The sequence below is a fragment of the Lithobates pipiens genome, unplaced genomic scaffold (assembly GCF_037356315.1).
Source record: "Lithobates pipiens isolate NorthernLeopardFrog02 unplaced genomic scaffold, aLitPip1_a1.2 Scaffold_35, whole genome shotgun sequence".
Classification (NCBI taxonomy): domain Eukaryota; kingdom Metazoa; phylum Chordata; class Amphibia; order Anura; family Ranidae; genus Lithobates; species Lithobates pipiens.
The window spans coordinates 4,574,241-4,591,318 of NW_027507811.1; the positions used below are offsets into that span (position 1 = coordinate 4,574,241).

The following is a 17,078-nucleotide window of genomic DNA, read 5'->3' on the forward strand; positions in this document are numbered from 1 at the left end:
GCCTGACCATAAAACACGACAGCGATACAAAAAAGGTGCCACTTGCCCCCACCTATAGCTGGCTATCGCAGTAAGAAGCATTGGAAGGCTAACAACAGGTACAAACCATATCACCATACTCAGGAGGAGCAGGAGAATGTATTTTGAGGTGTAATTGTTGGTATGTATATGTTAGAAATATTGTATAAATGGACAACGTTGTGTAAAAAAAAAAATTGTTTTCCTTTTCTTTCCACGTTTTCCAAAAACTTGTGGAAAAAAATGACCTGTTCAATTCACTCATGGAGAGGTAGTAAAAAATCGATATGTGTAATCTATGCTCCTAGAATGCCTGAAGGTGCTCCCTGCATATTGGGCCTCTGTATGTGGCCAGGCTGTGTAAATGTCTGCTATCACCATACTCGGGAGGAGTAGCAGAATGTGTTTCGGGGTGTAATTTGTGGTATGCATATGCCAGGGATCCTCAAACTACGGCCCTCCCAGCTGTTGCAGAACTACATATCCCATGAGGCATTGTAAAACTCTAAGGCAGCATACACACGAGAGGATTGTCCGTCCAACTAAGTCCGTCAGACAATCCGACAGACAGTCCGTCCTACTTTTGAATGAACGGACTTGACCACACACGATGAACAGACAGTCCGTTGAAAGCTTGCGCGATGACGTGTACAGCACGTACGACGGGACTAGAAATACGACGTCCAATACACTGCAATGCAACCTTCGGCCGGGTAAATCCTTTCTGAGCATGCGCCATACTTAGTCCGTCCAACTAGCCTACTCACGAGCGGACTGTCCGCTGAAACCAAAGTTGGACGGACAATATTACGGAAGACTTAGTCCGCCAGACTGTCCGCTGAAAAAGTCCGCTGAAGCCCACACACGAGCGGACTGTCCGCTGAAACACGTTTCAGCGGACTAAGTTGGACGGACAATCCTCTCGTGTGTACGCGGCCTAACATTCACAGAGATGACTAGGCATGATGGGAATTGTAGTTCCTGAACAACTGGAGGGCCGTAGTTTGCAGACCCCTGGCATATGCTGTGTGTGAGAAATAACCTGCTAATATGACAATTTTGTGAAAAAAAAAAATCTTGGTTTTGCAAAGAATTGTGGGGAAAACAAACTTAAAAAAAAACTCACCATGGCTCTTACTAAATACCTTCCATTGTCCTGGTGCTCCAGGGCCTTCAAAAGTGCAAGAGGTAGTCCAAAAATGTATGCTCCTAGAATGTCTGAAGGTGCTCCCTGCATATTGGGCCTCTGCATGTGGCCAGGCTGTGTAAAAGTCTCACACATGTGGTATCACCATACTCAGGAGGAGTAGAAGAATGTGTTTTGGGGTGTAATTTGTGGTATGCGTATGCCAGGGATCCTCAAACTACGGCCCTCCCAGCTGTTGCAGAACTACATATCCCATGAGGCATTGTAAAACTCTAACATTCACAGACATGACTAGGCATGATGGGAATTGTAGTTCCTGAACAACTGGAGGGCCGTAGTTTGCAGACCCCTGGCATATGCTGTGTGTGAGAAATAACCTGCTAATATGACAATTTTGTGAAAAATAAAAAAAATCTTGGTTTTGCAAAGAATTGTGGGGAAAACAAACTTAAAAAACTCACCATGGCTCTTACTAAATACCTTCCATTGTCCTGGTGCTCCAGGGCCTTCAAAAGTTCAAGAGGTAGTCCAAAAATTTATGCTCCTAGAATGCCTGAAGGTGCTCCCTGCATATTGGGCCTCTGCATGTGGCCAGGCTGTGTAAAAGTCTCACACATGTGGTATCACCATACTCAGGAGGAGTAGAAGAATGTGTTTTGGGGTGTAATTTGTGGTATGCGTATGCCAGGTATCCTCAAACTACGGCCCTCCCAGCTGTTGCAGAACTACATATCCCATGAGGCATTGTAAAACTCTAACATTCACAGACATGACTAGGCATGATGGGAATTGTAGTTCCTGAACAACTGGAGGGCCGTAGTTTGCAGACCCCTGGCATATGCTGTGTGTGAGAAATAACCTGCTAATATGACAATTTTGTGAAAAAAAAAAATCTTGGTTTTGCAAAGAATTGTGGGGAAAACAAACTTAAAAAAAACTCACCATGGCTCTTACTAAATACCTTCCATTGTCCTGGTGCTCCAGGGCCTTCAAAAGTGCAAGAGGTAGTCCAAAAATGTATGCTCCTAGAATGCCTGAAGGTGCTCCCTGCATATTGGGCCTCTGCATGTGGCCAGGCTGTGTAAAAGTCTCACACATGTGGTATCACCATACTCAGGAGGAGTAGAAGAATGTGTTTTGGGGTGTAATTTGTGGTATGCGTATGCCAGGGATCCTCAAACTACGGCCCTCCCAGCTGTTGCAGAACTACATATCCCATGAGGCATTGTAAAACTCTAACATTCACAGACATGACTAGGCATGATGGGAATTGTAGTTCCTGAACAACTGGAGGGCCGTAGTTTGCAGACCCCTGGCATATGCTGTGTGTGAGAAATAACCTGCTAATATGACAATTTTGTGAAAAATAAAAAAATCTTGGTTTTGCAAAGAATTGTGGGGAAAACAAACTTAAAAAAAAAACTCACCATGGCTCTTACTAAATACCTTCCATTGTCCTGGTGCTTCAGGGCCTTCAAAAGTGCAAGAGGTAGTCAAAAAAATGATAGTTGTAATTTATGCTCCTAGAATGCCTGAAGGTGCTCCCTGCATATTGGGCCTCTGCATGGTTTTGCAAAGAATTGTGGGGAAAAAAAACTTAAAAAAAAAAACTCACCATGGCTGTTACTAAATACCTTCTATTGTCCTGCTGCTTCAGGGCCTTCAAAAGTGCAAGAGGTAGTCAAAAAAATTATATTTGTAATTTATGCTCCTAGAATGCCTGAAGGTGCTCCCTGCATATTGGGCCTCTGCATGGTTTTGCAAAGAATTGTGGGGAAAAAAAACTTTAAAAAAAAAACTCACCATGGCTCTTACTAAATACCTTCCATTGTCCTGGTGCTCCAGGGCCTTCAAAAGTGCAAGAGGTAGTCAAGAAAATTATATTTGTAATTTATGCTCCTAGAATGCCTGAAGGTGCTCCCTGCATATTGGGCCTCTGCATGGTTTTGCAAAGAATTGTGGGGAAAAAACTTTAAAAAAAAACAACTCACCATGGCTCTTATTAAATACCTTCCATTGTCCTGGTGCTCCAGGGCCTTCAAAAGTGCAAGAGGTAGTCAAAAAAATTATATTTGTAATTTATGCTCCTAGAATGCCTGAAGGTGCTCCCTGCATATTGGGCCTCTGCATGGTTTTGCAAAGAATTGTGGGGAAAAAAAACTTTGAAAAAAAACTTTAAAAAAAAACTTTAAAAAAAAACTCACCATGGCTTTTACTAAATACCTTGGAATGACTATTTGAACTTTCCTGGCTTGTTCGGGTCTCAAGAAATGAGATAGGCCACCAGTACATCAGGTGTGATCAATTTTCAGCGATTGGCATCATAGTTTGTGGACTCTGTAACTTTCACACAGACCAAATAATATACACCGATTTGTTTTTTTTTTTTTTACCAAAGATATGTAGCAGTATAAATTTTGGTCAAAATGTATGAAGAAAAATTACTAATTTGCAAAATGCATTTTTTTTTTTTACAGAATTTGCATTCTTTTTTAATTTATATATTAAAAAAATAAATAAATAAATAAAGCAGAAGTGATTAAATACCACCAGAAGATAGCTCTATTTGTCTGAAAAAAAGAACACAAATGTCATATGGGTCCATCGTTGCATGACTGAGTTATTGTCATTCAAAATGTGAGAGCACCAAAAGCTGAAAATTGGTCCTCTTTAGGAAGGGGGTTTAAGTGCCCAATGGGTAAGTGCCAGGCTGAGTAGTCAGTATCCGAAACCGAGGTCATCAACGAGGGCAGACAGAGAGCTTGAAGCACATGTTACAAATACAATATCACAAGCATGAGACTGCGGGCTTGGCTGGCTTAAATCAGGTTTGGTCTCCAACCAGAGACTGACCACATCAATCACCTTGCAGGTGGATAGACAGACGGGGGAATGCATCACAGCCAAAACCAGGATGCTGGAATGAGGAGCGCAACACACTCCTGACAAATGGATTGTACTACTTTTATTAGTGGCGGGGGGTGGGCGGTTTATTTAGGGGGAATTGGGATATGTATGTCTTTATTTTATAAGATTTAAAAAAGAATAAAAAGGGAAAAATTTAATTGGTAGTAAATGTCCGGAAATATTTTTCCATAATGATCCAAGTCTCAGATCTTCATCCTAAAATGTGATCAGTAAAGTCTCCGGAGAACACGGAGATCACAGGAATATGATGTGTCCTGGTAAAGCCCAAAGCCCAAGATCATCTTTCAGTTTAGGAGAGGTGGGACGCACCCGGGAGAAATTATTCTGTGAACAGAAACCCCATAGGGTGCCCCTCCACAGCTCTTTCTCCCAATTTCCCTCCAACCAGAGTCAGAGAATCCTATGACATCACACTGACCTCACAGCTCCTCCTCCTAATATCCCTCTACCCGCCTCTATTTTTCCTGATGCTGTTAGGATGTGGGCCGACCCCTGACCTCCTCACTTTCAAAGTAGGGCTGTTGGACCTCCATCAGAAACCTCAACATGAAGTGGGGTTTAAATAAAGAGACCTGACCAGTGAGGTGAGGAGGATTCTGGGAATGTCATTTGATTTTACTATTTGTGTTCAGATCTAGAGTTTTCCTCCTGTGAAGTCTGGAGATCACATGACCATCACATTGCCTCCACCTCCCTCCCTGATAGAATAGAGAAATACAAAGAAGATTCTAGAAGTCACCAGAGAGATCATCGAGCTGCTGACAGGAGAGGTGAGCGGAGCCGGGAAGGACGTCATGATGGCCAATCAGCCGCCCCTCACATCACCGGGTCACACCATCCCCCACTGGTACAAGGTTGGTGGATCGGAGTATCTAGAAACAACGTTTTCATTTTTTTAAGTGATCTTTCAATAGTAAATCTTCTATCTTACAGATGATATTTTCTCTCTCATTTTCTTGATTTAGAGTGGAGATCCAATGGATATAGAATTTGAGGTGAAATCAGAAGAAGAAGAGAGGTGTGTGAGGGATGATCAGCAGTCTATGGAGGAGGATGGAATAACGGGGACATTTATAGAGGAGGACACTCCTACAGAGATCAGCACAGGTGGGTCATTAACACTAAATCCATTCCTCCCCCCATACTGCTCACTGATTGGTCCAGAGTAGGGCGGGGGCTGGGTGATATCAGCCTGTAATCCCCTGGTCACTTTCCTGAGCTGTGTTCCCCGTCCTGTATTCCTGGATTTCTCTCCGAATAAGTAGGGGTACAATGTACGCGATACCCATTCACATGGGGGGGAGAACGGGAACTTGGGGCCCATAATATCCGATAAGCACCCTGCCCGCAGACCCCCACAACCACCGGGCAAGGGTTGTGGGGATTAGGCCCTTGTCCCCATCAACATGAGGACAAGGTGCTTTGGGGAGACCTCAAAGCACTCTCCCCATGTTGAGGGCATGTGGCCCGGTAAGGTTCTGGATGGGGTGGGGGGGACTCGAATATCGGGCTCATCACTATTACATACTCCTGACCCCTGCACTATATACCCTGTGTTGCACTTTACATACTCCTGACTTCTGCTCGATATACTCTATGTTGTACATAACATACAGACTTTTCCATGGTGATAATAATGTGATAACATCCTTGAACTTTGGACCCTTAAACAGAAAGTGATAATGGGGGAGGAGTCAATAACCCAATGATGGGGGTCTTCAGGATCAGTCCAGTCTTCATCTTGGTGGTTCTCCCCCCATCCTCACTCTCTGACCTCTTGTGGGGCTCAGCCCCGCTGTTATTCATGACTAAATCATGGACTAAATAAGGAAGTGCAGGACTTCTTGTGTTGGGAAGATGGCAATGAGTGATAGAGGGGGAGGGGACACTCGTCCTATAATCCCCTCATCACTGTCACTCCTATAGAAGACAGTTCTCGTTGTTTCCTCACTCTCTGACTAAGGTCCATGAATAAAGAAATGATCTGGTAGGAGATCAGAGGACCCATTTACTAGTTACCTTGAGGGGGGAATTGTAAGATCCTCAGAGACAAAGCTGCCTGATGTGGGTGGAGTCCTGGTTTAGGGGAACCAATCAGCTCATGTCTAGTAATAATCTTTGTATTTCTATTTTAGTAGATGGACGGGAGATGAGGAAAACCTCAGAGGATTGTCTCACTTTGTCTCCAGACTGTAAAGTAGAAGATGAGGACATCACACAGTATAGTCCAGGAGAAAACCCGACTACCTCAAATGTCCATCCGGCACCACACAGTGTAGATGGACCATCGTATTCCTCTTATCCTGAGGAACCTCAGACTGTGCGGGACGGTGCCGGACCATCGTATTCCTCTTATCCTGAGGAACCTCAGACTGTGCGGGACGGTGCCGGACCATCGTATTCCTCTTATCCTGAGGAACCTCAGACTGTGTGGGACGGTGCCGGACCATCGTATTCCTCTTATCCTGAGGAACCTCAGACTGTGCGGGACGGTGCCGGACCATCGTATTCCTCTTATCCCGAGGAACCTCAGACTGTGCGGGACGGTGCCGGACCATCGTATTCCTCTTATCCTGAGGAACCTCAGACTGTGTGGGACGGTGCCGGACCATCGTATTCCTCTTATCCTGAGGAACCTCAGACTGTGCGGGACGGTGCCGGACCATCGTATTCCTCTTATCCCGAGGAACCTCAGACTGTGCGGGACGGTGCCGGACCATCGTATTCCTCTTATCCCGAGGAACCTCAGACTGTGCGGGACGGTGCCGGACCATCGTATTCCTCTTATCCTGAGGAACCTCAGACTGTGCGGGACGGTGCCGGACCATCGTATTCCTCTTATCCCGAGGAACCTCAGACTGTGCGGGACGGTGCCGGACCATCGTATTCCTCTTATCCCGAGGAACCTCAGACTGTGCGGGACGGTGCCGGACCATCGTATTCCTCTTATCCCGAGGAACCTCAGACTGTGCGGGACGGTGCCGTCCTCCCAACACATAAGAAGTTTCCCTGTACTGAGTGTGGGAAGTGCTTCTATTATAAATCCAAACTTAATTTACACAAAATAACTCACACGGGTGAGAAGCCATATTCCTGTCCTGAGTGCGGGAAATGTTTTTCACAGAAGCCCAATTTTGACACACATCTGAGATCTCACACGGGGGAGAAGCCGTTTTCCTGTTCTGAGTGCGGGAAATGTTTTTCACAGAAGTCCCATCTTTCTTCTCATCAGAAAGTGCACACGGGGGAGAAGCCACATTCCTGTCCTGAGTGCGGGAAATGTTTTTCACGGAAGTCCCATCTTTCCTATCATCAGAAATTGCACACGGGGGAGAAGCCACATTCCTGTCCTGAGTGCGGGAAATGTTTTTCACGGAAGTCCCATCTTTCTTCTCATCAGAAATTGCACACGGGGGAGAAGCCGTATTCCTGTCCTGAGTGCGGGAAATGTTTTTCACGGAAGTCCCATCTTTCCCATCATCAGAAATTGCACACGGGGAAAAAGTTGTATTCCTGTTCTGAATGCGGGAAAGGTTTTACAGTGAAGTCCGCCCTTTCTGAACATCAAAAAGTGCACACGGGGGAGAAGCCGTATGCCTGTTCTGAGTGCGGGAAATGTTTTTCACATAAGTCCACTCTTTCCCATCATCAGAAGTTGCACACGGGGGAAAAGCCATATTCTTGTTCTGAGTGCGGGAAATGTTTTTCAGTGAAGTCCCATCTTTCCGATCATCAGAGATTGCACACCGGGGAGAAACCGTATTCCTGTCCTGAGTGCGGGAAATGTTTTACAGTAAAGTCCTCTCTTTCCGATCATCAGAAATTGCACACGGGGGAAAAGCCGTATTCCTGTCCTGAGTGCGGAAAATGTTTTTCATTGAAGGACAGTCTTACCACACATTTGAGATTGCACACGGGGGAGAAGCCATATTCCTGTGCTGAGTGCGGGAAATGTTTTTCACAGAGGTCCCATCTTTCCTGTCATCAGAAATTGCACATGGAGGAGAAGCCATATCCCTGTCCTGAATGCGGGAAATGTTATTCACAGAAGTGCAATCTTTCTTATCATCTAAAATTGCACACGGGGGAGAAGCCGTATGCCTGTTCTGAGTGCGGGAAATGTTTTTCACATAAGTCCACTCTTTCCCATCATCAGAAGTTGCACACGGGGGAAAAGCCATATTCTTGTTCTGAGTGCGGGAAATGTTTTTCAGTGAAGTCCAGCCTTTCCACACATCAGAGATTGCACACCGGGGAGAAACCGTATTCCTGTCCTGAGTGCGGGAAATGTTTTACAGTAAAGTCCTCTCTTTCCAAACATCAGAGACTGCACACGGGGGAGAAGCCGTATTCCTGTCCTGAGTGTGGGAAATGTTTTTCCAATAAGTCCAGTCTTTCCAAACATCAGAGATCTCACACGGGGGAGAAGCCATATTCCTGTCCTGAGTGAGGGAAATGTTCCTCACTGAAGTCCTGTCTTCCTGTACATCAGGGGGTCCCACACAACCCTCGAGGTGTATTAGTGAGTGCGGGAAATGTCTTGTATATGAATGTTGCTGGACATGTGGAGAAGAAGCACACCCTGATATACACCTCAGATATACTCCATGGCTGATCTTCATCATGTAAGAAACAGTTGATAAGGAGATCAGAGATCACCAAAGACATGGATGAAGTGTTGTACCGTGTCGGCCATTGATAGCAGGAGAAAAATAAAAATGGAGTCATTACCTCTCATTGGCTGAGTACATTTTGTGGCGTAAACTCTTGCAAGAGGTCTTTTTTTAATCAAGTCGTCCTTCGGGACGAAACGCGTTAACCCCCACCACTTAAAAATCGGTCCTCTAGGCCTTTTAAAATAAAAATGGGGTCATTACCTCTCATTGGCTGAGTACGTTTTGTGGGGGAAGATTTCACAAACGCTTACAGGTCTGCTTCTAGAAACTTTGTAGAATGAATGTGACGCACATTCCTCCAGCCGTGAGAAATATTCGCCATATTTATATAATACAGTGATTTTTTTTTTTTTTTTTTTTTTTTTTTACAATCATCGGCTCCATCTAGTGGCCATACTGTGTTATTTCTCTATTTTTAGGGATTAGGGTTTTTCAGAAAAAAAATTATGGCCGCTAGATGTAGCTGTCGATTATAGGAAATTATTGTTTTTATTGAATCGGGGGCAGAATTCGGGACGGCTGGGAAATGATTGTAACATTCACCCTTCCCCCCCACCCCCATTCACACAGAAGGAATGTACACGCACTTCCCCCCGGAGAACGTTTACACCACTTTTTTTTTTTATGGATGGACCCCCAAGACCCGCCCCTTTCCTGACACTTTTTGTTTACAAGTTAAAATCTGTATTTTGTTGCTAGAAAATTACTTATAACCTCCACACATTATAAGCCGTATATACCGTATATGTATATATATATATATATATATATTTATATATATATATATATATATATATATATATATATAATTTATATATATATATATATATATATATATATATATATATATATATATATATATTATATATATATATATATATATATATATTATATATATATATATTTATATTTATATTATATTATATATATATATATATATATATATATATATATATACACTGTGTATATATAGTGCTGTGAAAAAGTATTTGCCGGCTTCCTGATTTACATTTTTTTTTTTTTTCATATTTCTCACACTTAAATGATTCAGATCATCCAACAAACGTTAATATTACACAACAATAATCCGAGTAAATACAAGACGCAGTTTTTTAATTATTATTTCATTTATTAAGGGGGGGAAAAAAAACGTTCAAACCTGCCTGGCCCTGTGTGAAAAAGAAATTGCCCCCTCCCATGCTGAATTCATGAATGAACTGTGATTAAACACAATTTTTTTTTTTGGAAAAGCTGAGACAAATTTCACTTGCCACGCCCAGGCCTGATTACTGCCAGAGCTGTTGAATCAAGAAGTCACATGAATAGAAGCTGTCTGACAAAGCGAAGCGCGCCAGCAGATCACAAAAAGCCGCACATCGTGTCACAATCTAAAAAAGAAATCAAGAACTGCTTAAAAAACAAAGTAATGTACATGTGCTTTGGGACTCCAGTGAATCGCGGTGAGAGCCGTTATCCACAAATGGAGATAACTTGGAAGAGCGGTGAACCTTCCCAGGAGTGGCCGGCCAACCAAAAATGACTCCAAGAGCACGACGAGGACTCATCCAGGAGGTCATAAGAGAACCCAGAACAACATCTAAAGACCTGCAGGCCTCACTTGCCTCGGGTAAGATCGGTGCTCGTGATTCAACGATACGAAAGAGACTGGGCAAAAAATGGAGATAACTTGGAACGGTGGAGAACCTTACCAGGGGTGGCCGGCCTACAGAAATTACTAAATAAGAGCATGACAGATCACAAAAAGCCACACATCATGTCGCAATCTAAAAAAAAAATCAAGAACAGATAAAAAAAACTAAGTAATGTATGTGTATCGGTCTAGGAAGGGTTTCAAAAAACATTTCTAAGGCTTTGGAACTCCAGGGAACCGCGGTGAGAGCCGTTATCCACAAATGGAGATAACTTGGAAGAGTGGTGAACCTTCCCAGGAGTGGCCAACCAAAAATGACTCCAAGAGCATGACGAGGACTCATCCAGGAGGTCATAAGAGACTCCAGAACAACATCTAAAGACCTGCAGGCCTCACTTGCCTCGGGTAAGATCGGTGTTCGTGATTCAACAATACGAAAGAGACTGGGCAAAAAATGGAGATAACTTGGAACGGTGGAGAACCTTACCAGGGGTGGCCGACCTACAGAAGCTACTAAATAAGAGCATGACGAGGACTCATCCAGGAGGTCATAAAAGAACCCAGAACAACATCTAAAGACCTGCAGGCCTCACTTGCCTCGGGTAAGATCGGTGTTCGTGATTCAACAATACGAAAGAGACTGGGCAAAAAATGGAGATAACTTGGAACGGTGGAGAACCTTACCAGGGGTGGCCGACCTACAGAAATTACTAAATAAGAGCATGACGAGGACTCATCCAGCAGGTCATAAAAGAACCCAGAACAACATCTAAAGACTTGCAGGCCTCACTTGCCTCGGGTAAGATCGGTGTTCGTGATTCAACAATACGAAAGAGACTGGGCAAAAAATGGAGATAACTTGGAACGGTGGAGAACCTTACCAGGGGTGGCCGGCCTACAGAAATTACTAAATAAGAGCATGACGAGGACTCATCCAGCAGGTCATAAAAGAACCCAGAACAACATCTAAAGACTTGCAGGCCTCACTTGCCTCGGGTAAGATTGGTGTTCGTGATTCAACAATACGAAAGAGACTGGGCAAAAAATGGAGATAACTTGGAACGGTGGAGAACCTTACCAGGGGTGGCCGGCCTACAGAAATTACTAAATAAGAGCATGACGAGGACTCATCCAGCAGGTCATAAAAGAACCCAGAACAACATCTAAAGACCTGCAGGCCTCACTTGCCTCGGGTAAGATCGGTGCTCGTGATTCAACAATACGAAAGAGACTGGGCAAAAATTGGCGTCCATGGGAGAGTTCCAAGGCCAAAGCCACCGCTGACCAAAAAAGAACACAAAGGCTCATCTCACATTTACCAAAAAAAACAAAACATCTTGATTATCACCAAGACTTTTAGGCAAATATTCTGTGGTCTGATGAGACAAAAAATTTTACTTTTTGGAAGGTGTGCGTCCCGTTACATCTGGCCCCAAATGAATATGGCATTTCCTAACAGGAACATCATACCAACAGTCAGACATGGTGGTGGTAGCGTGATGGTCTGGGGCTGCTTTGCAGCTTCAGGACCTGGACGACTTACCGTAATTGATGGAACCATGAATTCTGAGCTCTACCAGAAAATCCTAAAGGAGAATGTCCGGCCATCAGTTCCTGACCTCGAGCTCAAGTGCACTTGGGTTATACAGCATGACAATGATCCGAAACACAACAGCAAGTCCACCTCCTAATGGCTCAAACAAAGCAAAATGTAGGTTTTGGAGTCGCCTAGTCAAAGGCCGGACTTGAATCCAATTGAGATGCTGTGTCTGGACCTTACACAGGCCGTTCATGCTGGAAAACCCTCCAGTGTGGCTGAATTAAAACAATTCTGCAAAGAAGAGCGGGCCAAAATTGCTCCACGGCGATGTGAAAGACTCATTGCCGGTTATCGCAAACGCTTGATTGTAGTTGTTGCCTCCAAGGGTGGCACAACCAGTTATTAGGTTTAGGGGGGCAATTACTTTTTCCACATAAAGCCAAGGCAGGTTTGGACAGCTTTTTTGCCTTAATCAATGAAACCATCATTTAAAAAAACTGCATTTTGTATTTACTCGGGTTATCTTTGTGTAATAATAAAATTTGTTTGATGATCTGAGTAGTTTAAGTGTGAAATATGCAAAAAAAAATATTCAAATCAGAAAGGGGGCAAATACTTTTTCACAGCATTGTGTGTGTGTGTGTTGTCATGGCCGAGATGCATTAAAATATTATATTTTTCATGGAACTTTCAAAAGCTTAGGAGTCATCACTTCAGGAGAGCACCCCCCCCATAGGGAGGGCTGATTATGCCATCCATTGGAGAGTTAAAGTTAAGAAGCAAAAACTATGTCGAAGCCGAGTAAACATGAATCTGTTACACAACCTTTAATTAAAGGAAAAGCTTGGGTAAATAATCCCCATTGTTTCAAAGGGTGAATTTGCCTTTCCTAGTCAACCCCCGATGTTGACTCAAGCTTTCCCTCAGACAATGACTGAGATGCAAGGTTAATGTTAAACCAGAACGACAACAGTCCCAAATATATGAACAGACTATCAGGATATTGACCAAAAAGTGCCTATAAGGGGAAATTGTTTTTACAGCTAAACCTTTATCTAAACCAGTGATGGCGAACCTTGGCATCCCAGATGTTTTGGAACTACATTTCCCATGATGCTCATGCACTCTGCAGTGTAGTTGAGCATCATGGGAAATGTAGTTCCAAAACATCTGGGGTGCCAAGGTTCACCATCACTGATCTAAACCCTCAGTAAAGCCTGTCCAAAGTCCATTTCAAATGCTCAAGGAAGATATTCAACTCTTGTATGTATGTGTTTTTTTTTTTTTAAATATATGTGATCATAAGTGATGCAAATGCTATATCAGATTCCGGGTCACAGATACGACTATAATTTTAATATCCACTGACCCCATGAGTAATCTGCTTTAAGATAGAAATCTAAATTTTGATATAGAACAAATGAAGAACTGTGTTTAGATACCCATCATTGTTGTAAAGACATAAGAAACCGTGACGGCATCTACATGAAAATACCCGTATAACATGTTTTGTCCCATAGGATAGGACATAGGACATGCAGGAGTCATGCGTTTATCCATATAAATATCCATTTTGTGTGATATTAATTAATCATATTTATACTAAGTGTATTTTATTTTGTAACAATTGCCGGGGTCCCTGAACAATATAGATCTTTATTCATAAGCCCCAATATATAGATAGATGCCAATTATCAAATAGTATTAAAGTGGAGGTCCACCCTAAAGTGGACCTTCCGCTCATTGGAACCCTCCCCCCCTCCGGCGCCACAATTGGCACTTTTCAGGGGGGAGGGGGGTGCAGATACCTGTACAGTACAGGTATCTGCACCCACTTCCGGCGTAGATTCTGCAGAAGCTACGCCCCTTTTTCCCTAGAATCTACGCCCCTTTCCGAAGGTCCCCCGCTGCCTGCTGGGAAACACACGGATCCCAGAGGCAGCGGGGACCATCCTTATTGCGCAGCGCGACTCGCGCAATGCGCAGTAGGGAACCGGGAAATGAAGCCCGAAAGGCTCCACTTCCTGATTCCCATACCCAAGATGGCGGTGGCAGCACCCGAGAGACGATCGAGAGATCGGCTTCGGGGTGCCGACATCGCGGGCGCGCTGGGCGGGTAAGTGTCATTATTTTAAAAGTCAGCAGCTGCAGTATTTGTAGCTGCTGGCTTTTAAAAAAAAAAAAACGCGGACTCCCGCTTTAACAATTAATTTAGGATACATTTTCTGCCCTCAGACACACCTAGTGGCTGAAGATGATATTACTTGAGCTCACCAGGTAAATCATTAAATTTCTCCAACTAATGGAGAATAAGCCAAACCTTCTGGGTTGAGCTTATGATAATTTTACGAGCTTATTGTCCCAGATGGTATAAAGGATGTGAGGGCCATAGAGAGAGGATCACAGACCCACATGCAGGGCTGGACTGGGACAGAAAATTGGCCCTGGACTTCATTCAGACCGGCCCACTTTAATTTTGCAAACACGCACAAAAACAGTATGTAAACTATACACAATTGCGCAAAAAAATAAGATAAAATTATTCATCAGTTACTGTGACCAGTGCCATTAAATTATTAATCAGTTACTGTGACTAGTGCCATTAAATTATTCATCAGTTACCGTGGCCAGAGCCATTAAATTATTCATCAGTTACCATTGCCAGTGCCATTAAATTATTCATCAGTTACCGTGGCCAGTGCCATTAAATTATTCATCAGTTACCATTGCCAGTGCCATTAAATTATTCATCAGTTACCGTGGCCAGTGCCATTAAATTATTCATCAGTTACCGTGGCCAGAGCCATTAAATTATTAATCAGTTACCGTGGCCAGAGCCATTAAATTATTCATCAGTTACCGTGGCCAGAGCCATTAAATTATACATTAGTTACCGTGGCCAGTGCCATTAAATTATTCATCAGTTACCGTTGCCAGTGCCATTAAATTATTCATCAGTTACCGTGGCCAGTGCCATTAAATTATACATCAGTTACCATGGCCAGTGCCATTAAATTATTCATCAGTTACCGTGGCCAGTGCCATTAAATTATTCATCAGTTACTGTGGCCAGTGCCATTAAATTATTCATCAGTTACTGTGGCCAGAGCCATTAAATTATTCATCAGTTACCGGGGCCAGAGCCATTAAATTATTCATCAATTACCGTGGCCAGTGCCATTAAATTATACATCCGTTACCATGGCCAGTGCCATTAAATTATTCATCAGTTACCGTGACCAGTGGCATTAAATTATTCCTCAGTTATTGTGGCCAGTGCCATTAAATTATTCATCAGTTACCGTGGCCAGAGCCATTAAATTATTCATCAGTTACCGTGGCCAGTGCCATTAAATTATACATTAGTTACCGTGGCCAGTGCCATTAAATTATTCATCAGTTACCGTTGCCAGTGCCATTAAATTATTCATCAGTTACCGTGGCCAGTGCCATTAAATTATACATCAGTTACCATGGCCAGTGCCATTAAATTATTCATCAGTTACCGTGGCCAGTGCCATTAAATTATTCATCAGTTACTGTGGCCAGTGCCATTAAATTATTCATCAGTTACTGTGGCCAGAGCCATTAAATTATTCATCAGTTACCGGGGCCAGAGCCATTAAATTATTCATCAATTACCGTGGCCAGTGCCATTAAATTATACATCCGTTACCATGGCCAGTGCCATTAAATTATTCATCAGTTACCGTGACCAGTGGCATTAAATTATTCCTCAGTTATTGTGGCCAGTGCCATTAAATTATTCATCAGTTACCGTGGCCAGAGCCATTAAATTATTCATCAGTTACCGGGGCCAGTGCCATTAAATTATTCATCAGTTACCGTGGCCAGTGCCATTAAATTAATAATTGACCAGTGGCATTAAATAATAATCAGTTACCGTGACCAGTGACATTAATATTAATTTAATGCCACTGGTCAATTATTAATTTAATGTCACTGGTCAATTATTAATTTAATGTCACTCGCCACGGTAACTGATCAATAATTTAATGCCACTGCTCACGGTAATTGATGATCAGTTACTGTAGCCAGTGACATTAAATTAATAATTGACCAGTGGCATTAAATTAATATTAATGCCACTGGTCACGGTAACTGATTATTATTTAATGCCACTGGTCATTCAGGGACACCCCCCCCCCCCCCCCCCAAAAAAGATGATTTTTTAGCCAATTTTTGGGGCAGGGGCATATGAAATCAGCAAACCTGTGTGCAAGATCAAAAGCGGGCCCTAGGCTTTAAGAACAACAACACATGTCTTAAATTGCACTAAATATTGGCTTAAAGGGGGTGTTGTTTAGGGCTGCAACTAACAATTATTTTCAGAATCGATTAGTTGGCCGATTATTGTTTTGATTAATCGGTTAATAACCTTAAAAAAAAAAGTGGGTCAAATTGACGTTTAATAAATAGGGAATGCGGAGTGTATGGTGGTGAGTAATATGTACAGGAGAGGAGTGCGGAGTGTATGGCGGGGGGTGATATGTACAAGAGAGGAGTGTATGGCAGGGGGGTAATATGTACAGGAGAGGAGTGCGGAGTGTATGGCGGGGGGTGATATGTACAAGAGAGGAGTGTATGGCAGGGGGGTAATATGTACAGGAGAGGAGTGCGGAGTGTATGGCAGGGGGGTAACATGTACAGTGGAGGAGTGCGGAGTGTATGGCAGGGGGGTAACATGTACAGTGGAGGAGTGCGGAGTGTATGGCAGGGGGGTAACATGTACAGGAGAGGAGTGCGGAGTGTATGGCAGGGGGGTAACATGTACAGTGGAGGAGTGCGGAGTGTATGGCAGGGGGGTAACATGTACAGGAGAGGAGTGCGGAGTGTATGGCAGGGGGGTAACATGTACAGTGGAGGAGTGCGGAGTGTATGGCAGGGGGGTAATATGTACAGGAGAGGAGTGCGGAGTGTATAGCAGGGGGGTAACATGTACAGTGGAGGAGTGCGGAGTGTATGGCAGGGGGGTAACATGTACAGGAGAGGAGTGCGGAGTGTATGGCAGGGGGGTAACATGTACAGTGGAGGAGTGCGGAGTGTATGGCAGGGGGGTAATATGTACAGGAGAGGAGTGCGGAGTGTATAGCAGGG

The 17,078-nt window shown here is 43.6% G+C and overlaps 2 protein-coding genes across 2 annotated transcripts in view; one reads left to right on the top strand and one right to left on the bottom strand.

The window, feature by feature from the left end:
• LOC143955596 (uncharacterized) overlaps nt 1-8,830 on the top strand; it is a 464,194-nt gene extending 455,364 nt beyond the window's left edge. The window contains exon 2 of the mRNA XM_077465678.1: nt 5,059-8,830. Coding sequence (XP_077321804.1) covers nt 6,156-8,543 — 2,388 coding nt within the window. The 5' untranslated portion in view covers nt 5,059-6,155 and the 3' untranslated portion in view covers nt 8,544-8,830. The remainder of the gene's footprint in view (nt 1-5,058) is intronic.
• Nucleotides 1-17,078, bottom strand: part of LOC143955622 (uncharacterized) — a 280,961-nt gene that overhangs the window by 35,474 nt on the left and 228,409 nt on the right. The window lies entirely within an intron of this gene.